Here is a 22,297-nt window from a genome sequence, read left to right as displayed (position 1 = left end):
CTTTAAAGGGGCCAGTGAGCCCCGCCCCTCGCCGAGACCCCGCCTCCCTCCTTCCGCACAGCCAATCCACGTTCGCCCTGGATGCGCGCCCCTCCCAGCCCCCTCCAGATGTTCCCAGGACGAGAGCTAAGTCCGCCCGTTCGGAGAGCGCCGCTTCCGCCCCGGTGGGAAGGACCTCCCCTCCCCCTATAGAGAAACACTCTCCTCTGGCCCGGTGGGGTCCGGTTTGGTAAACCTTCCCGGTGCAGGGGGTAGAAGAAGCCGCGCTGGGCTGGGCGGGGGTGGAATGGGGGGCACCTATAGCACAGAAAACTAAGTAGGTACGCGCGGAGCCACGGGCATGCGCATCCGCTTCTGTGGGGCTGGGCGTGCACGTGTATGTGTGGTTGTGAGCCTTGGTGTTTGTAATTTGCCTTCCTGCTTACGTGTGGGGTGTAAATCTACGGGAAGACGCTCGAGTGCCTCCTTGGCCTTAAATGCTCCCTCCTCACTTTTCCTCCTCCGGATCGGTATCGGGTCCTCCCAGTAATATGGAAAACTGGGCGTTGGGAACGGGCTCCACTCTTTAGAGTAGCGCTGATTTCCTCACTGGAAGAGGTTAAGGCTGAGCAGAAAAAGGATATAACCTTGTTCTCAGCCACTTGCTATCTCGGTGGAGACAAGTAGAACTACTCTCAGGCTTAAAAGAAGAAAGCAAACACCCACCTAGGCCCCTGAAGGGCCTCAGAGCTCCCTTCAGTATCATTCTCATTGGTGCTGGATTAAACATCTATTTGCCCTTGTCTGGATACCGTATAATCTTCACAAACTGCATCATAGTGACTGGCCTGTTAATGCAAGTTCTGAATGGGGTTCTGCAGAGAAATACAAAGGGCTCCCTAGCCCATTTTATTAAAATTGCTTCTGTTGTGGGTATACACGGAAAGTAGTAATGCATTATATTAGCCCAATAAAGGAACATAAAAGCTGAGGGATCTTGGGGTGCTCACATTGTCTAGGATTAATTAAGAGTTCCTCTCTGAAGGAGAGAGGACTTGGGAATGGGATTTGAAGGGCAGAGAGAACTTGAGCAAATTCAGACAGGGTAAGGACACAAAGCGACCTAGGTAGGAAAGAGCAGATTAGTTGCATGGGACAGTGAGATCACTTGGTAGGGTGGGAAGTAGAAGTTAGCGGAGGAGGTTTTTGTACTGAGATCAGAATGAGGATATGGATTTGACAGGACAAGTGATAAAGAAGTCATTTTGGGTTCTTGAGCATAGAAATGAGTGCCTGAGGTCAATTATTGGAGCCTAAAAGATGTCATAATGGTTCTTCCCACCAACTGTCTCACCTTTGGTTTAAAACAAACTTTATTGATTGATTTATCCTTAACACACAATAAAATGCACAGATCTTAGGTGTTTTGTTTGGTGAATTTCAACAATAACATACACCGATGGAACACCCCGAACAAGAAACTGAACCATCACCCCAGAAAATTCCCTCATGCCCCTTTATATTTACAGTGAACTACCCTGCACCTACCACCACCCACGCCCTGCAACCTCCTGAATTCTATCACCATAGTTTTGTCTGTTCTTGGATTTTACATAAGTGCAATCAAATAGTATGCACTTTCTTGTGTCTATATTCTTTTTTTTTTTTTTTTTACGTTTATTTATTTTTGACAGAGAGAAAGAGCATGAGTGGGGAAGGGGCAGAGAGAGGGAGACACAGAATCTGAAGCAGGCTCCAGACTCTGAGCTGTCAGCACAGAGCCCAATCCGGGGCTCGAACTCACCGACTGCGAGATCATGATCTGAGCCAAAGTTGGACGCTCAACCGACTGAGCCACCCAGGCGCCCCTGTGTCTATATTCTTTAGCTTAGTAATGTTTTTGACTAAAGTGAGTCTGTTCTTTTTATTGGAGAGCAATATTCCATTGTACAAATATATCACAATTTGTTTATCCATTCTCCAGTTGATGTATATTTGGGTGTTTCCAGTTTGGGGGCTATTATGAGTAAGGCTACTATAAACTTGTGCAAATCTTTTTATGAATATGTTTTCATTTCTAAGAAAGCTCACTTTATTTTTTTGAAGTATTATTAAAATACAATCATATTAATTTCAGGTGTACAACATAGTGATTCAACATTTATATACGTTGCAAAATGATCACCATAAGTCTAGTTACCATCTGTCCCTAAAGTTCATACAATTTTTTTGAGTTTATTTATTTTGAGAGGGAAAGAGAGAGAGCACAGCAGGGGAGGAACAAAGAGAGAGGGAGAGAAAGAGAATCCAAAGCAGGCCCCGAGCTGTCAGCGTGGAGACCCTTGTGGGACTCGAACTCACAAACCAGGTGAAATCATGACCCGAGCCAAAATCAAGAGTTGGTTGCTTGATCGACTGTGCCACCCAGGCGTCCCAGTTCATACAATATTTTTGACTGTATTTCCCATGTCATACAATACATTCTCATGACTTATTTGCTCTATAACTGGCAATTTAAGCCTCTTGATCCCCTTCACTCATATTGCCCACCCCCACCCCCCATCCTCTTTTTTTTCTGGCAACTATCAGTCTGTTGTCTGCATCTATGTCTGGTTTTGTTTTGTTTTTCAGATTCTACATGTATGTGAAATCAGGGGGGTGTTTGTCTTTTTCTGACTTATTTCCCTTAGCATAATACCCTCAAGGTCCATGTATATTGTCCCACGTGGCAAGATTTCATTCATTTTATGGCTAATATTCCATTGTATGTACATGGGTATATGTATTGTATATATATGTACGTACACACACACACACACACCCCACATCTTGTTTATCCACTCATTTATCGATGGACACTTAGGTCGCTCCATATCTTGGCTATTGTAAATAGTGCTGCAGTGGACACAGTGGTGCATAGATCTCTTCAAGTTAGTGTTTTTGTTTTCTTGGATAAAAACTCCAGAGTGGAATTGCTGGATCATATGTTAGTTCTAATTTTTTGCGTAACCTTCATACTGTTTTCCGTAATAGCTGCACCAATTTACATTCTCACCAACGGTGTACAGCTGTTTGCTTTTTTCCACATCCTCATCAACACTTGTTATTTCTTGTTTTTTTGATAATAACCATTCTAACAGGTGTGAGGTAATATCTCATTGTGGTTTCCGTGTGCATTTCCCTGATGATGAGTGATGTGGAGCATCTTTTCATGTGCTTGTTGGTCATCTGTAGGTCTTCGGAAAAATGTCCACTCAGACTGTCTGCCCACTTTATCTTAATCTTTTTTTTTGCCCTGTTCCCCCTCTTCTGCCTATTTTATTTTTTTCAACGTTTATTTATTTTTGGGACAGAGAGAGACAGAGCATGAACGGGGGAGGGGCAGAGAGAGAGGGAGACACAGAATCGGAAACAGGCTCCAGGCTCTGAGCCATCAGCCCAGAGCCTGATGCGGGGCTCGAACTCACTGACCGCGAGATTGTGACCTGGCTGAAGTTGGACGCTTAACCGACTGCGCCACCCAGGCGCCCCATCTTCTGCCTATTTTAAATCAGATTTTTTTTGTTTTTGTTTGCTGTTGAACTGTATGAGTTCTTTATATATTTTAGACACTAGCCCCTTATCACACATAGGATTTGCAAACATTTTCTTCCATTCAGTAAAGTTGCCTTTTCATTTTCTTCATAGTTTGCTTCACTGTGCAAAAGGTTTTTAGTTTGATGTAGTCCCGTTAGTTTATTTTTGCTTTTGTTGCCCTTGCCTGTGGAGTCAGGTCCAAAGAAATATAGCTAAGACTAATGTCAAGGGACTTATTATGCTTTCTTTGAGGATTTTTATGGTTTCAGGTCTTACATTTAAGTCTTTAATCCATTTTGAGTTGATTTTTGTGTATAGTGTTAAGATAGTGGTTCAGTTTAAAAAAAATTTTTTTTCAACGTTTATTTATTTTTGGGACAGAGAGAGACAGAGCATGAACGGAGGAGGGGCAGAGTGAGAGGGAGACACAGAATCGGAAACAGGCTCCAGGCTCTGAGCCATCAGCCCAGAGCCTGACGCGGGGCTCGAACTCACAGACCGCGAGATCGTGACCTGGCTGAAGTCGGACGCTTAACCGACTGCGCCACCCAGGCGCCCCATATAGTGGTTCAGTTTTAATCTTTTGCATGTATTGCACAATTTTCCCAACACCATTCTTTGAAGAGATGGCCTTTTCCCTGTTGTATATTCTTGCCTCCTTTGTCGTAGACTAATTGATCATATATGTGTGGATTTATTTCTCAGTTCTCAATTCTGTTCTATTGATCTTTGTGTCTGTTTTGTGCTAGTACCATTCGGTTTTGATTACTATAGCTTTGTAGTATAGTTTGAAGTCTGGGAACAGGGTCCACCTTTGTTCTTCTTTTTCAAGGCTGCTTTGGCTACTTGGGGTCTTTTGTAGTTCCATACAAATTTTAGCATTATTTGTTCTATTTCTGTGAAAAATGTCATTGGTATTTTTATAGTTATTGCATTGAATCTGTAGATTGCTTTGGGTAGTCTGGACATTTTAACAATATTAATTCTTCCAATCCATGAGTGTGGTGTATCTTTCCTTTTATTTGTGTCTTCTTCAATTTCTTTCATCAGTCTCTTATAGTTTTCAGAGTACAGGTCTTTTACTTCCTCAAATTTATTTCTAGGTATTTTATTCTTTTTGATGTAATATGAATGGGATTGCTTTCTCAATTTCTCTTTCTCATAGTTTGTTATTAGGGTTATAGAAACACAACAGATTTCTGTATATTAATTGTGCATCCTGCAACTTCACTGAATTCACTTATTACTCATTTAGTCTAATAGCTTTTTTAGTGGAGTCTTTAGGAAGCTCATCTTGTTGATATTTTTGGAATCTTTTGGCATTGATTCTTATTCATTCAATCATCCAATATTTCTTGAAAAGGAATCAGTGGGCTAGTCCTGGGTTTACAATAAAAATTAGACATGAGCCTTTCCTCACAGGGCTTAAAAATCAGGAAAACTCCACGTATCTATTACATTCCACAACCACAGGGTGGAAAAACCTTAATAGTATGCCACGCATTTCTAACCATTTGGGGATGTTTCCAAATAACTAAATTTTTGGAAATAAACAAACCATCTGAATTTTTTCCTTTTCATTCAGATGCTCACCCTCAAAAAAAAAAAAAATGAACATCTACACTTGTCACAGCACGTATCTTCTCTCCTTACTTTAAAGCTCTTGCACACTTGAAAGTTTAGGCATTCAGATTTTGGCATATTCTCTACGCTTCATAAACCTTCATCTTCACTGACAGGAGGTTAAATAAGTATAATTATTATTACCCCATGATCGCTTTCTGTCTTTGATAGTGCTTAAGACACTTTGATTTCTCAGTGGTATTATTCAATTGAATTATTACAAAATATACAGAAGTCCCATGGTTTGTTTTCCCACCCTTGTTATATACCACTCATCACATTGTTCTCTGAGTTGTCTGTGTCATAAAACAAGCTAGTTTCTTGGCCTCTTTTTGCTACAAGCTGCTAGTAATAAACCAGTATGGTGGCATGGTCTAACTGTGCATATAGCGCTAATGACTGACCAGTAGATCACTGCTCACATGAGTACTGTGAATGGTTTTAAGCAGGGGATTGGCATAATCAGAATTGCATTTTAGAAAGAATTCTGTGGTTGCAATGTGGGGAACAGATTAGAGAGAGCAAGAGTGAAGTCAAGGAGAACAGAGAGAAAGTATTTGTTGTAATTGAGGGGAAAGGTGAGAAAAGATGTGCTCTGGACTAGGAAAGTGATAGGGGTGATGGAGAGGAGATCACTTCAAGAAATAAAGTGTAGCAGAGTCAGCAGGTCTTGAGATTGGAAGGGGAGGAAAGCAGAGAACTAAGCCAAGACTTCCAGACTGAGTAACTTGCAGATGGCAGGACCACTCACTGAAATAGAAAACACTGGAGGAAGAGCAGTTTTGGGACATTATATGCTCACTTCCAAACATGTTAACCTTGAAATGCCTGGGGGATGTCTGAGTGGAAATGTCTATCCAAGAGGTAGGACCTTCCCAGCTGTTATGCCTCATGAAGAGGTTACAGGTGTGCTGCGTATTGATTTTCTCAACCCTCAAGGTAGCATGAACTCCCTCTGAAAGACAGCAGTCTTGGTAAGGTACGTTGCTATGAAAACACCATCATTCTCTATGTGTGCCATGATCTGGAAAAGGCCGGAAAGTATTAATGTGTAATGCTATTGGGTAAGTAACTCTGAAGCTCAGGAGAGAGATCTAGATTAGAGATAAGGGATTTATAGGCATGAGAACATCAGAACATAGGTGGTAACTGAAGCCATGAAGTGAAGATCATGTGAGGAGAAGAGGGACTGGCACAGAACCCTAAGGAATGGCAACATTAGAGAGGGGTCTCCAGAGAAGGAGGAAGACAGCTGGCTGAATGCTGTTACCAGATCCCCAAGGGTTTCCAAAAAAAAAAAAAGTTCCTGATAATTCTAATGTCAGGTTGGATCAGGACTGACACATATCTGCTGACTTTAGTCACATCATTGGGGACTTTGGCAAACCCAAATTTTGAGGGATTGAGAAAGATGTACTAAGTAAGGAATGGAGACAAGAAGTATTTAAAACTTTTTCAAGACTCTTAACTATACTGTGAGGGAAAAGTTAGACAGGTAGGCGGGGCAACAGGGGATGAGAATTATTTTAGAAAGCTATTTTTAGAAAGCTACTGCTTAATTTTATTTTAAAACGTATTTAAAATTCATTATTTTTAAAAAGCATTATGTGCATATGGTTAACAAATCAACACAGAAGCAATTATGTGCTCATTTCCCACCCCCAACAATGAGCCATTTTAACTTTCTGGCTGATTCTTCATTATGACTAAATATGCTTATATGGCTATTCTTTGATTTTTCACTTTTACATGTTTTATTACCTTCTGTGTATATATTCTTTTTTAAAGGTACAAAAGTGGAATCTTACCATTCATACTGTTCTGCACTTTACTTCTTGCTCTTAAAATATCTCAGAGACCTTTCTATTTTAACATAGATAGAGCTACCTTGTTCTTTTTAAGAACTGCATAGTAATCTATTTATGGCTCTACCATATTATTTGTTTTCTACTGATGAGCATTTAAGAGGTTTCCAGCTTTTCATTTTTATCAGACAACTGTAATGGCTAATACTGTACATATATCTTTGCGTATTTTTTAAAAGTTTATTTATTTTTGAGAGTGACAGAGAGAGGGAGGAAAGGCAGAGAGAGAGAGTGAGAGAAAATCCCAAGGAGGCTCCACGTGGGGCTCGATGCAGGGCTTTGAAGCCACGAACCATGAGATCATGACCTGAGCTGAAATCAAGAGTCAGCCACCTAACTGACTGAGCCATCCAGGCACCTCTATCCTTGCATATTTATGTGAGCATATCCACAGGACAGATTCCTAGCAGTGGAATTCATGAGTATGTGTAGTTTATGTTTTGATAAATATTGACAAATTGCCTTCCATATGGTCATGTTGATTTACACTCCCACTAACAGGGTGGAAGAATACCTGTCTTCCCAGATTCTCACCATCACTGTTTAAAGTTTATTTATTTATTTTGAGGGGGGAGGGGCGGAGAGAGAGGGAGAGAATCCCAAGTAGGCTCCACAGTGTCAGTGCAGAGCCCAATGTGGGACTCGATCTCACAAACTGGGAGATCATGACCTAAGCCGAAATCAAGAGTTGGATGCCCAACTGACTGAGCCACCCAGGGCCCCCCACACACACTTCTTAGTTTATTTATTCACCATCACTGTTTAAAAATTTTGTGAATATTGTTGTGACAAAATATTCTTTCATTGTTTTTATTTGCATGAATTAATAAGATTAAACAAGTTTTCAGGTGTTTATCTGCCATTATCATTTTCTGTGAATGTCTTTTCTGATAGATGTATAAGAGTTGTTTGGATTATAATGAAATTCACCTTTTATCTGTCACTTGTATTGCATAATGTTTTCCTGATTGGTAGTTTCTCTTGTGACCTTTTGGATTTTTTTCTTTGCCTTAGGTAGTCAAATTGGTCTTTTTCTTGATGGCTGTTAGGCTTTTTATATTTAGAAAGTACTTTTTAAAAATCTTTTTTCTCGGGGCACCTGGGTGGCTCCCAGTCAGTTGAGCAACCGACTTCAGACCAGGTCATGATCTCATGGTTTGTGAGTTCGAGCCCCGCATCGGGCTCTGTGCTGACAGCTCAGAGCCTGGAGCCTGTTTCCCATTCTGTGTCTCCCTCTCTCTCTGCCCCTCCCCCACTCATGCTCTGTCTCTCTCTGTCTCAGAAATAAACATTTAAAAAATCTTAAAAAAAATCTTTTCTCTAGTACATTTATGGGTTTTCTTTTTACTTTAAATATTTCATCCAGAATCTACTTAAATGGCAAAGACCACTGTTATTTCTCAGTACTGCTCAGAATGACATCTCCATTATAGACCATTTAGTCCTATCTGTTCTCAACATACACAGCACCTGTTCCTTTGTACCTTTGCTGAAAGGTTCCTTTCTCCTGGCTCACAGGTCATGCTCCTTTCTCTCTTGTCCAACATTGCAAAAGCTATATTCCTTTCAAGAACAGTTCAAATCTCATATCCTCTAGAAAGTCTTCCATGCCCACTGTAGTCTGCAAAGACTTTCCCTTTGCTGAAGCTCAAATGATCACATGCTTCCTTGTTTGAGCCTCTTCTTTTCTCAACATTAACATAGTCGCTAAGCAAATCAAATCTAATCTTTGTTTAATCTACTTTTTCCTACTACCCAAAGCAGCTAAAAGCACGCTGAGTATATGGAATTTGATAAAACACTTCTTGATTTGCCACAAAAGTATATGCATTAGCCACATGTATGTGGCCACATGAAATATGGCTGATCCAAATTGAGATGAGCTGCAAGTTAAAATACACATTGGAGGGGTGGCTCAGTTGGTTGAGTATCCGACTTCGGTTCAGGTCATGATCTCACGGTTTGTGGGTTTGAGCCCCACATTGGGCTCTGTACTGACAGCCCAGAGCCTGGAGCCCACTTTAGATTCTTCCTCTCTCTGCCTCTCCCCTGCTTGTGCTGTCTCTCTCTCAAACATAAACAATAAAAAAATGTTTAAATACTCATTGGATTTTGAAGATGGTATAAAAAATAAGGTAACATGTCTCATTAATAATAATATTGACTGCATGTTGAAATGATAATTTTTGGAAATATTGATTATATATCTATATCTATATCATCTATATCTATATCTGTATCTATATCTATTTGTTTTTGTTTTTAAGTTAAAGTATACCCAGGACCATTCTCTATTCTTGTCCCTCAAGGAGGCTCATCATGCTTGGTGTTGGCTCCTAAATGAGGCTGGTTTGAGTATAAATAAGATCTTTTCTAGGAGCCAAAGGCTCTCATAGGCCAGTATGCAATCATTATCTTCATAGTATCAGGGCCTAATCTTTATGAACACTACACATCTTCTTTGAAATTAACTGCTACAGACTTGAAATACAACACTTCCTTTCAACAGGTAGGGTTAAGTGCTCAGCCAATAGAAATGTTAGTAGGGAAAAGGTCAGGTTCAGATGCTGAAGCATCTCCCAAAGGTTTTAATGACTGAAGATTCCTCAATGAACCGAACCAAGTAGATGGAGCCCCTGACTATCCCTTTGGTCACTGGGGCCATTTTCTGCTGTCAAGGAGTTATTTGGCACAGGTGTCACTTGGCTCATAGCCTAGTCTCGTTGTAGTCAGGATCCCTGTGTTAGTTTCCTGTTCCTGTTGTAACAAATTATCACAAATTTATTGCTTTTAAACAACACATATTTGGAGCACTTGGGTGGCTCACTTGGTTGAACATCTGACTTCGGCTCTGGTCATGGTCTTTTGGTCCATGAGTTCCAGCCCCGCATCGGGCTCTGTGCTAACAGCTCAGAGCCTGGAACCTGCTTCAGATTCTGTGTCTCCTCTCTCTCTGCCCCTCCCCTGCTCATGTTCGGTCTCTCTCTCTCCTTCTCAAAAGTAAATAAACATTAAAAAAAAAATAAAACCAAAATAAAACGACACAAATGTATTCTCTTATAGTGCTGGAGGCCAGAGTCTAAAATCAAGGGAGATTGGCAGAGCTGCATTCCTTCTGGAGGCTTCAGGGGAGAATCATTTTCTTGCCTTTTAGTTATTTATTTATTATCATTATTGTTTAAATGTTTTATTTTTGAGAGAAAATGTGCATGCAGGCAGGGGAGGGGCAGATAGAGTCGGGTGGGCTCTGCACGGACTGCAGAGAGCCCGACTTAGGACTCCAACTCATGAACTGCGAGATCATGACCTGAGCTAAAGCTGGATGCTTAACCGACTGGGCCACCCAGGCGCTCAATTATTATTATTATTTTTAATGTTTTTATTTATTTTTGAGAGAGAGAGAGAGAGCAGGCATGTGTGAGCAAGTGGGAGGGGGCAGAAAGAGAGGGAGACAGGATCTGAAGCAGGCTCTGTGCTGACAGCAGAGAGCCCAATGGGGGGGGCTTGAACTCAGGAACCATGAGATCATGACCTGAGTTGAAATCAGATGCTTAACCGACTGAGCCATCCAGGTGCCCTCCTTGCCTTTTCTAACTGCATTTCTTGGCTCACAACCCTTCCTTACATCACTCCAACCTCTTGCTTCTATCCTTCTATTTCTTGCTGTGGTCAAATCTCCCTTTGCCTCCCTCTTATGAGGACACTTGTGATTACATTTAGGGTCCATCCTGATATTCCATATTAATCTTCCAATTTCAAAATCTTTAATCCTTAACCAAGATTTTTAATCTATACATCTACACATTTGTACACATCTACAAAATCCCCTTTGCTATCTAAGGTAGCAAGTTCCAGGGATTAGGATGTGAACATCTTGGGGGAACCATTATTTAGCCTGCCACAGCCTTACATTCATTTCTCTGCATTACTTTGGTGGAGGGAGAGAGCACTAGTGAAGTCACGAGATTTCAAAGTATTCCAGAGATTTACAGAGAAGTAGGTAAATTCATATCTGTAACCACTGTGATCCACCAAGACTATCCTAAACTGGCCTCGTTTCCATTAGCAATGATCACTCCCTCCCAGCATTGCTTCTTTTAAAATGCTCTGTAGTGCTGAAGCTGAACTCATTACTTCCTTGTTCTAAAAAACAAATTATCAGAGATAGTAAGACGTATGTTTTCTAGAGATGAGATGTTTTTTCATAAGCGTTTAATTTAACAAGCATAGGTGTGGTCTGTGGAGTGCTTAGAGTGTAACAGCACCTTGTTTTTAATATTCTATATTCTGCAAAATACCTTTACATCCTCTAGTTCATTAGGGCATAGTTACTTTAGTTGTACCAATGAATGAGGTTCAGAGAGGTTGACTTGAACAGGGTGGTCATGCAATGAGTTACTGACAGATCTCGATTCCAAACCTGATGTTCTTTCCACTGCACTGTTCCTGGGCCAAACTTGATCTCATGGGGCTGAGAAGGATCTGAGCTCAGGATCTTGACACATCCTGGAATTGGCCTCAGAATCCCTACCTCCTAAGCATGAAACAGAATGAAACCCACTTTTGGGAGGTCTTACTTAGGGGTCAAAGTTAGGGATAGATTGGAATTTCAGGAATTCAGGGGAAGGTTAAGGTAGCTGGCAAGTCAGAGATACAGTGAGAAGGTAAATAGGACTGAGGGAGACTTAAGAGTGTCTATGTCTGCTCTACGTACCTGCCAACTGCTTCTAAAACACTCAGGAGAGGGGCTCCTGGGTGGCTCAGTCAGTTAAGCATCCGACTTCGGCTCAGGTCATGGTCTCACACAGCTCGTGAGTTCAAGCCCTGAGTCCGGTTCTGTGCTGACAGCTCAGAGCCTGGAGCCTGCTTTGGATTCTGTGTCTCCCTCTCTCTCTGCTCCTCCCCCACTCGTACTCTGCCTTTCTCTCCCTCAAAAGTAAATAAACATTAAAAAAAAAAAAAGTAGCCATTCTGAAATAGGCCAGGGCTACTGGTTTAAAAAAATAAAAACATAAAAAAAAAAAAAAAAAAACACTCAGAAGGGCCAAGCCTGTTTAACTGGTAGGCAGCGGCAGGAGTGCTCCTCGGATACTCAACCTAGAATTAGGTCTGACTTCTGTGAGGGGATTTCTGTGAGAATCTGGAAGAGCCAAGAATGGCCTGGCTGGGTCTCTCATTCTCCAGTGTGAACACATAATTTGAGGAAGCACAGCAACTCTAAAGCCCATGCTCTTTTGCACTGGCTTTCTGGAGTCTCTTCCCAGCCTTAGATTTCTCTGACGTCTCAAGGAATGGTAGCCAAGGCTGACTCTGCCACCTCACTGCCTAGGTTCAAGTCCTAGCTCTGCTTTGGCTTTGTTATGTTGTCTGGCACATGGTGCTATATGTCTCCCCCCCCCCCCCTTCCTATTTCTTTCTTTCTTTTTTTTAATGTTTATTTCTATTTGAGAGAGAAAGAGAAAGACAGTGTGTGAGTGGGGGGAGGGGCAGAGAGAAGACAGAATCCGAAGCAGGCTCCAGGCCCTGAGCTGTCAACACAGAGCCCGGCTCAGGGCTTGAACTCACAAGCTGTGAGATCATGACCTGAGCCGAAGTTGGATGCTTAACTGACTGATCCACCTCGGCGCACCACCCCGCCCCCCCCTTTTTCCTATTTCTCACCAGACCTCTTTTGGTTCCTCTTTTCCCCCTTACTCAATAACTATTGGCAGCCCTCAGACCTAGGACCTCTCATCATATCCATGTTTTTGGAATTTACTACTCATTAAATCTCGATTACTCTATATGAATGACTTCCAGATTTCATATCTAGTCTTGATCTGCTGTCCTCTCGCAAACCATCAATAGCCATGGACTTGGAATGGGCATCTTATTGCAAAGGTATGTTTGAGAAAGCATACCTCAAATTTCCATGCCAAAGACTAGGCTTATCCCTCTCCCAACTTTTTTTTCTTTTTTAAGTAGACTCCACAGCTGGCGTGGAGCCCAATGCAGAGCCTTGAAATAATGACCCTGAGATCAAGACCTGAGCAGAGATCAAGAGTCGCACTCTTAATTGACTGAGCCACTGAGGTGCCCCACTTTCTTAACTTTTTAATTTCTTCCCATTTTCAGTTTCCTGGGCAGTCTTCTGCCCAATCATAGATGCCCTTTTCTTCTCAATACTTGAATTCAGATACATTTCTTTTGTTCATTCATATATTAATTCAACAAGTACTTCTCAGCTGCCCACCATGTGTCAGTAATTGTGCTAGGCCTCAAAGTACAAAGATAAGTTGGGCTTGAGGAGATCAGTCTTATGGTGGTGGCACACAGGCATAGAAAGATTATGATAGGGTAAATACTGTAATAGAAGCTTCCACGCAAAGACCCCACTAGAATACAGTAACAAATGCAAAGTGCTATAGGAGTTGGGGGAAGATTTCTGACAACATGTAACATCTTAACTGTCTTTTAGGACAAACAGTTCAGCCAGGTTGCAAGGTGGGAGAGCTGGGGGAGAGAGAACGAAAATAGAGGGAGTTTGTGCTAAGTCTCAGAGGTATGAAAGGACACGGCAAGTAGGATATGGTGGTAGGTGAGAAGTTCAAGTGTGACTGGGGTGTGGAGGAAAAGCATGAAGGCCAGCGCTCTCCAACACAACTTCCTGCAGTGACGGAAATGGTCTAAATCTGTGCTGTCCAATAAAGTGGCCGCTAATCACATACGGCTATTGAACACCTGTAACGTGGCTAGTAAGACTGAGGAGCTGAATTTAAATTTTATTTCATTTTATTTAATTTACATTTATTTATTTATTTTTTTAAAAATTTTTTTTTTCAACGTTTATTTATTTTTGGGACAGAGAGAGACAGAGCATGAACAGGGGAGGGGCAGAGAGAGAGGGAGACACAGAATCGGAAACAGGCTCCAGGCTCTGAGCCATCAGCCCAGAGCCCGACGCGGGGCTCGAACTCACAGACCGTGAGATCATGACCTGGCTGAAGTCGGACGCTTAACCGACTGCGCCACCCAGGCGCCCCTATTTAATTTACATTTAAATAGCAAGCAGCTACCTTACTGAACAACACTGGTTTTGGCACTGGATAAAGGACAGGACTTTAGCTCTAGGAAACACTGAAGGTTTAAAAAAAATTTTTTTAATGTTTATTTTTGAGAGAGAGACACACAGAGTGCGAGTGGGGGAGGGTCAGAGAGAGGGAGACACAAAATCTGAAGCGAGCTCCAGGCTCTGAGCTGTCAGCACAGAGCCTGATGCAGGTCTCGAACTCACAAACGGTGAGATCCGAACTGAGCTAAAGTCGGACGCTTAACCAAGCCACCCAGGTGCCCCAAAACACTGAAGGTTTTTAAGCATAATACTAGCATAACTAGGAATCTGAGGAAGGGAACACTGGCAGCAGGGATTAGATAAGGATAGATGGCTTAACACAGAAATGCCTGGTAGGGACCAGCCACATGGATAGAATAAATGGGACTTACGTGTTATTGGACATGCAAGAATTTACTGGACTTTGTGACTATTTCAGTGTGGGGAGACTCACGTAAGCAAGGAGACTCACCTGAAGTTTGTAGCTTGAGCAATGGGTGGATGGCAACAACTGAGATAGGATCAGGTTTAGAATGAGGGTAATGAGTTTGCTTCTGGAATATGTTGAATCTGAGGTGCCTAAGAACCATCTAAGAGGATATGATTACAAAACAGGAAAAATGCTAATCTGCAACTGTGGAAGTGAGGCCACCAATATATTTGGGGGTTATTAGCATATAGGTAGTTGCTAAACGCATGGGAGTGAAGGAACTCACTCCATGAAAAATATGTAGAAGAGGACTGGATGGACCCTAAGGGGTCCTAAGCAATCAAAATGTGGTCTATTTTGCATCAGAGTCACCTGGGGTGCTTGTTAAAAACAAGTTCCTCCTTGTGATTTAACGCCATGGAATTATACACTTTAAAATAGTTAAAATGGTAAATTTTGTTACATACATTTTACCATGATAAAAAAATGCAACAAACAAATAAACAAACCCAAACAAACAACAAACCCTCCCACAAATCTAATCAAACCAAACCAACCCAACCCTCAAGCCCCATTCTTAACCTGAATCACTGTTTCTGGAGATGAATCCAGGACTCTCCAGGTAACGTGTTCAATTAAAATTTGAACTGCTTAAAGAGTACATAAAAACTAAGAGATAGGAAGAGAATAAAGGGAGAAGGGTATGGTGAAGAAACCAAGGGAGAGCAGTTTAAAGAAGGGATCAACAGTGCTGAATAGTGCCATGACCCAGGAGGAAGACTGAACAAGAGGCCTCAGAATTTGGCATTCAGGAGGTCATTGATGAATGGGAAATAGACTGTGGAGTCAATCCTTTCAAGGGCTTTGCTCACATTTGGTGGTGAAGAGATGGAGAGACTGAATAAACTTGAAGAGAGATTGGAAACAGGAAAACTTGGTGGTTTTAGAGAGAGAATTGAGCATGTTGGCAGGTGGACAGGAAGGAGTTAATGAAGCCAAGGAGACATCAAAGGGATCCTCAATAAAGCAGTCTGGGAGAAGTAGTAGAGGTTGGGATCAGGAACTCAGGCAGAGGTTATCTGGGTAAAAGTTCATTGGGTAAGTTCAGAAGTGAAAAGGTGGAAAGATGAAGGGATTTAAGACTGAAGGCAACTGTCCCTGGATAGCTCAGTTAAGAGTCTTACGCTCAGGTCACGATCTCACTGTTTGTGAGTTCAACCCCACATCAGGATCTCTGCTGTCAGCTTGGAGCCTGCTTGGATCCTCTGTCTCCCTCTCTGCCCCTCCCAAGTTCACGCTGTCAAAAAAAACAGTAATAATAAAACAAAAATTAAAAAAAAAAAAAAAAAGACTGAGAGCAAGAAAAGACTTCCTGATACAGCAAACAAGAATGGTGCTGGTTGGTGGTTAGGTCATCTGCTTAGACTAGTGGTACAGGGATATAGAGTCAAGAACCTGCAGAAGGGTAAAAGTCCACAAGAGTCACTAGGATGAAAGTGATCAGGAGCAGGAATATAAAAAGATTGAAAAGTAGTACTGGAGTCTGAAATTGGAAATGACACCAACCACATAATTATCCTGCACAAAATAGAAAAACCGGTTTTCCTAAATGAAGGTTTTGGTTCCAATCTCCTATCGTTTGGGGAATGTACTAGCTTTTGCTCTCTATGCATAGAGTTCAAATTCCCTAGCAGGAACTTTTATCTTCTCCACCAATAGGTCCAAAGTTTAATTGGTGGTTCAGACACTCTTATTCCCCAGCCTTCCTTCTATAACTTCAGAAAATAATAGGATCTTAAGGATTTTGAAGCTCATCAATCCAGTCGCCCTTCTTAGCTAGGTATATTTTGTTTTCCTATCTTCTCTCCACCAAATCCTTCTCCATCTCCCACTTTCCCTTGGACTCAACTCATGGGTGTCAAAACCTGACAGATATCAGTGATGCCTATCCCACAGCATTTACGCTATAGTCATTCAATTGTAGACTGCATTTTATGCCTGTTTCCCTGCACATATTCCCACTGCCATACTGATGTGTACCCCCCACCCCCATGTTGGTGTGCTTTGGCAGAGGACGCTGACAAACAAAAGTCCTAAATTAACTTACTCTGGTATGTTTTCAGTTCTGAGCCTGGGTGAGGTTCTTTTTCTTGAGCTGAAAACTCCCTGGATAGAGTGGTTAAAAGCAGAGGTTTCCTACCTACCCCAGAGTCACAGGGCATTCTCAATCATACTCAAGTCACTTTTATTATATATAATTATACAGTCCCACTTCATTCATTGTATTTGTACCAGCTGGATATTGGGTCATAATTTAAATCTTTTAAACATCTTATAAATGCTAGCCAGCGCATTTTGGCTAGTATCTGTTACATGCTGTGCTGAGCCTGGGCATGTTGGATACATGACCTGCTCTGGAAAGATAAGATGATTTTCATACTAATTCTCTCCTTTAGCCAAGGCAGTGACTCTTCATTCCAGATTGTATTGTGAGGTGCTGCCTGAAGGCAGGATAAGGAAGTCCAGCAAAAGCCTGAAGAAGCCAGATCAGATTCAAGTTGCCCATGGAACAGATACATTCTAAGGCTAGCCTGGGCTAAGTCTCTAACCACTAGAAGCAGCCCCCTCCATATCCTAGAACCAAGATCACTTTTTCTATGCCATCTCAATCCGGAGAGCCCAGCTCATTGCTCCACAGATAGTCTCTTCTTCCAGAATCAACTCAAACAGTGGGGAATAGATACTGATTCTTTCAATTGCATGTCTTGGACATTTTGCCAAAAGTTTCTGCCAGGTTTTGAGGCTGCCTTACAATCGCCAATTAAGGACAGTGAACTTAATTCTTTGTATAACACTCTTTCAATATCTCTTTCCTGGCCTTCCCACCCTCCCATTTCACTGTCTCCAGGATCTTAATCTGTTCTTTTCTTTCCCTTCGTCTACCAGTGATTCAGGAATTGGATGAGTCTCTGTGGCTTGTTTTGCCCTGAAGAGCAGAAGGCTTCGGTCCCAGCTGGTGTTGCCAAAGCAGCATACTAATTCCATGCCATGGTCCTGGGTCAAGATCTGCACAATCTGATTGGCCATATCACCTCGGATGGCAAGGGAACGGAAGTGGTCAAAGTCATGGAGGCCCAGCTTCCGGAGACGCCTTGCAGCTGCCCGGTAACACTTCCAGGGCTGAGGCTCCACAAGGAGGTAGCGGCAGAGGGAGGAAAGGTGGGCTAGGAACTCCCACAGACCACGGTCCCCATGGTTCAGATGAATCCACATGGTTACTGACATGCAGAAGCCAATGTCAAAAACTGACCGTCCAAACTGGTTTAAGAAAGAGCTCAAGAGAACTTTCCGGGTTCTTTGATTCATAAAGTCCAGGGTGATAAAGGTCAGGGCATCAGGAAAAGGACATTCTTTTTCAGCTCGTTCCACCAGGACTGGATCTATGTCGCAGCAGAGTAGATGGAGTTCTCCTGAGGCATCTGAGCAGGTCTCCCCATCACGTAAGGAAAGGAAGTGTTTGTATAGAGCCACACTCAGATCCTAGAGAAATCCAAAAGAGCTTTGTCATTGCAGCTCTCAACCAGTGAATGGAAGAAAGACCTCTATCTCTTATCATCTCATTGGACTGCCACTTAGTCTTTGCTTTATAAGATATGAAGCTCCTAGACTAAGAAGGTTGCCCAAAAAGTTTTCCACAGAGCAGGTTCTCAGTGCCCTCCAGGGGTCTCAGGCAATAATGTGTCATCTCTATACTTCCCTGACATTGATGGTAGGTTGGGCTGTATGGTTGAAAGTTACAGCCAAATGGATGCAGCAAAGGAGCTGAGAGCAGTCTTGTCCAGCTTGAGTAATATGCTGGTAAACTCACTTTTTTCAGGTATCTCAGACCTCAGGGAGAAAGAAAGGATTCCAAGGGCATAGCCAGCATTCTTTACCAGGAAGGTGAGGAACCAGAACAAGCACCATCTTATAAACATCTGCTTCTCAGACTTGTGATTGGGAAAAGTCTGGATTCCAAAAGTCCTCGCTTAGCCTTCATTCTACAGCCTCAATTTTACTGTCTGCCTTATGCTTCACCACCCCCTTTTGAGATTTATTCTACTTCTGCATCTATCACTTCCCAAAGTCACTGCTGACTTCCTTCTAGCCAGGTCTAATGATCTGTGATTTTCACCACCTCAGCACTTTGACTCCTAAACAAGACACTATCTCCTTTGTCTAACATTGACTTCTGTAACCATTACAACTAGTTCAAATTTGTGTTGCTCTAATCCATTTTTCAAGGCATTTTTCTATGCTCCACCTGTTTCGCTCTGTGCAACAAACTTGTAAGGAAAATACTTATGCTCTTTGTACAGGTGAAGAAAGTGTGGCTGGAAACAACCCAGATGTCCAACAATAGTAGCATGGATGAAGAAATGTGGTATATTCATTAAGATGGAATACTAAATAGCCGTTAAAAATGAAGGAATTCAGCTCAGTGCATCAACATGGATGACTCTTACAAATATACAATGTTCAGCAAAAAAGCAAGACACACGCAAAAAATACATGGCAAGCTTCCATTTATATGAATTTCAAAAATGGATAAGATTAAATTACATTGTTTAGGGATACAAAAATAGTGAGCTATAAAGAAAATCAAGGAAATAAGCATAAGTCAGGCTAGTTGTTCCCTCTGGGTGGAGGGGGGCGGTTTAGGAACAGAGAAAGTTAAGGGACTTTTGGGGTTCTGACAATGTTTTATTCTTGATCTGGACAATGGCCATAAAGGTGTCTGCTTTATAATAGTTCATAAAGTGTAAATTTATGTCTTATGCACTTTTCTGTATGTGTGGCATAGTTCACAAAAAATTCTTTTAAAAAGTCATGCTGTTGTTGTAGATTAAGGACCATATTTAGAGTAGGAAGGTCCTATACTACGCTGCTTAATTTTCTCCCCATTTCTATACTTATTTCTTTGCTGACTCCCTCTTCCTGTCTGATCTTGGGTGTGCCAGTTTCACTAGTCATTTGTCACTTCATCCTTCCTCGACCACATCTCTTCACCTTCTCCAACCTCAATTCCCCAAACCCAGAATACCCTGGAAGCTTGAAAAGTAAAATATAGACTCAAGGGCTCAATCACTCAAGATCCTGATTCAGTAGGGCTACAGTGGGGCCTGGGAGTTTTAAAAATGTAAACAAAGCACCCTATAAATTATGGTACATGCGTACAATTTTGAAGCTGCTAAAAAGAATGTCGTGACATGAGTGATCTCCAAATTATTAAGTGAAAAGCAAGGTGCCAAATAGTGTGCTATTATTTGTAAAGGTAAAAGAGGTAATATTTATACATACATAAATGCCTACATACACACAGGATACATACCCAAGAAATTATAAACAGCGGTTGCCAATGTGTAGGGGGGAAGGAGAATTTAGGGTCAGGAATAGAGACTTACTTTTTGTTACATGCCTGTGATTTGCAATCACAGGGTCAGAATATCTGCTCCTGTAGGATATGGTAGTAGTTACAGATAGGTGTCAAGGGTGGCATGTCGATATTTTGAATGTAATTTCACTACAATCACTCTACGCCTAAGAATACTTTGAGGTAAGAAGATGTGGCAATGCCTTCCTCCGCCAAGGAGCTGTATCCTCCCTCTCAACCCTCTCCACTGTACTCAGTCAACTCACTGCTTTTAAATAAATATCTACTTGGCTCCAGGATGCATCCTACACCGTATGGCACACGAATCTTAATTCCAGGCGTGATTCCGTCACCCCTGGCTCTTCTCTCCCAGTAACCCAATCCCAACCCTACGCTCCCAAAGGCGGGTGTCCGGACGCCCCCTCTCTGCAGCCAGGTCGCCAGCCACGCTGTACAGGAGGCAAGCGCCGGAAGCCCCAAAACGGTGGCCCTTCCCATCCGAGGTTTGGCCGTGAGGCGGCGAACGCACAAGCGGGGACGCAGGAATTCGGAACGGAGTTTAAACTCATTTGGGGAAAGTGGTGATGGGTGTGATGCCACGCCCAAACCACAGCCCCAGCGAACGCAGAGGAAGCCAACCGCTCGGCTCCCCGACCTCCGACCCCGCCCCCGTCACTCACCCCAGAGTTACACCCTACGTCGAGCCCCAGGATCGGCCTCGATTCGGGACTCTGAGGGAAAAGCCGGCGGAGCAGCTCCGGGGGCAAGAGGCGGAGCCGCTGTTCTGGAGGATGGAAGCGGGAATACTGAGGGAAATTTCCAAACGGGGCGGCCCCGGGTTCCAGAATTCGCGGTTCCTCTTCCGCCGCGGCCTCTTCAACGCCCCCGGTGGCCTGTTTCGTGGACGCCGCCATTTGTCAGCCTGGCTTCTGGGCCCCGGCGGAACCGGAAGTCGGATCCCGGCGCGGGGGACGGGACGCCAGCGCGCGTGCGTTAAATGGCAAAGAAGGGTGGGTCTGAAGGCTGACGTCCCCTTTGGGAGCGCGGACAGCCGGGGCTTGTGTTACTTTGTTGCACCCTCACCACCACCTGGGGGTGGTTAGTTCCATTATCCGGTTTTGTAGGCGAGGAAACAAACGCAGAGAGGTTTCGTGCCTTGCCCAAGCCGATACAGTTTCAACTTGAGCTATACCCAGAACAAGGAGTTTGGGGGGATGTTGGAAATCAATTTTGGTCCAGCTTCCTTTCTTTCCATATGCATTGAGACTCAGGAAGTGGAAATTAGCCAGAGTCACACAAGGAATCTGTGATACAGGAACTTGCACCAGCTTCATCCCATGGCTCCAGGAAAGGGTAGCCAGGAGCTGTGGGGCACTTGAAGTGTCAGAAGACCCAGGTAGTCCTGACTGCCAGGTGGGACAGGTGGATAGGGGCAACTGTGATTTGTGAGCTCTTTGAGAGGCAAGGACCATGGCTTATGAGCTTGCACTGAAGAGTGCTTATCGGGTGCCAGACCCTCTCTAAGACCTCTGCATATATTAATTCTATATTAATTCTTTTTTTTTTTTCAACGTTTATTTCTTTTTGGGACAGAGAGAGACAGAGCATGAACAGGGGAGGGGCAGAGAGAGAGGGAGACACAGAATCGGAAACAGGCTCCAGGCTCTGAGCCATCAGCCCAGAGCCCGATGCGGGGCTCGAACTCACGGACCGCGAGATCGTGACCTGGCTGAAGTCGGACGCTTAACCGACTGCGCCACTCAGGCGCCCCTCTATATTAATTCTTTAAAAAAAAATTTAATGCTTATTTATTTTTGAGAGGAAGAGTGCAAGCAGGGGAGGGGCAGAGAGAGAGAGGGAGACACAGAATCTGAAGCAGGCTTCAGGCCCTGAGCGGTCAGCACAGAGCCCAACGTGGGGCTCAAACTCGTGAACTGCGAAATCATGACCTGAGGCAAAGTCGGACATTCAACCGACTGAGCCACCCAGACACCCCTCTATATTAATCCTTTTTAATCCTCACATCAATCCTGTGAGGCAAAGACCATAATTATCCGTTTTTTATATATGAGGACATTGGGGTACAACGAATTTGTAATTTGCCCAAGGTCATGTAGTTAGAAATGATGGTACCAGGATTTGAACCCAGGCAGTTGGGCTCCAGAGGATGTGCTTGCAGCCTTCAATCCCCTTTTGCCTACCGTAATGCCAGGCCCAAAGATGCTCAGTAAATATTTGTTGAATGAAAACTCAATATCAACAAATCGTGCTGGGAAAACTGGATATTCGTATGCAAAATAATGAAAGCGGGCCATTATCTT

The 22,297-nt window shown here is 43.0% G+C and overlaps 1 protein-coding gene and 1 long non-coding RNA gene across 2 annotated transcripts; one reads left to right on the top strand and one right to left on the bottom strand.

The window, feature by feature from the left end:
- Positions 1–126: 126 nt before the first annotated feature.
- Positions 127–19,687, top strand: LOC121038605 (uncharacterized). Its single transcript, XR_005794419.1, has 4 exons — positions 127–229; positions 17,510–17,728; positions 18,441–18,505; positions 18,922–19,687. It is a non-coding gene; the product is annotated as an uncharacterized LOC121038605 (long non-coding RNA).
- On the bottom strand, positions 16,788–20,929 carry BCDIN3D (BCDIN3 domain containing RNA methyltransferase). Its single transcript, XM_040488202.1, has 2 exons — positions 20,657–20,929; positions 16,788–18,103 (listed from the first exon to the last, which is right to left on the bottom strand). Exons 1-2 carry the CDS (start codon positions 20,888–20,890, stop codon positions 17,459–17,461), a joined length of 879 nt encoding a protein of 292 aa, XP_040344136.1. The 5' UTR covers positions 20,891–20,929; the 3' UTR covers positions 16,788–17,458.
- Positions 20,930–22,297: the final 1,368 nt, after the last annotated feature.

Source organism: Herpailurus yagouaroundi, unplaced genomic scaffold, assembly GCF_014898765.1.
Source record: "Herpailurus yagouaroundi ecotype Mexico unplaced genomic scaffold, PumYag 166, whole genome shotgun sequence".
NCBI classification, from domain to species: domain Eukaryota; kingdom Metazoa; phylum Chordata; class Mammalia; order Carnivora; family Felidae; genus Herpailurus; species Herpailurus yagouaroundi.
The sequence above is the reverse complement of the archived record's forward strand: the minus strand, read 5'-3'. Positions and strand labels throughout refer to the sequence as shown.

Coding starts and splice junctions, on each gene's coding strand:
- BCDIN3D (XM_040488202.1), bottom strand. CDS start 20,890: ATGGCGGCGTCCACGAAACAGGCCACCGGGGGCGTTGAAGAGGCCGCG. Junction 18,104..20,656: donor ACGTAGGGTGTAACTCTGGG/GTGAGTGACGGG, acceptor GGATTTCTCTAG/GATCTGAGTGTGGCTCTATA.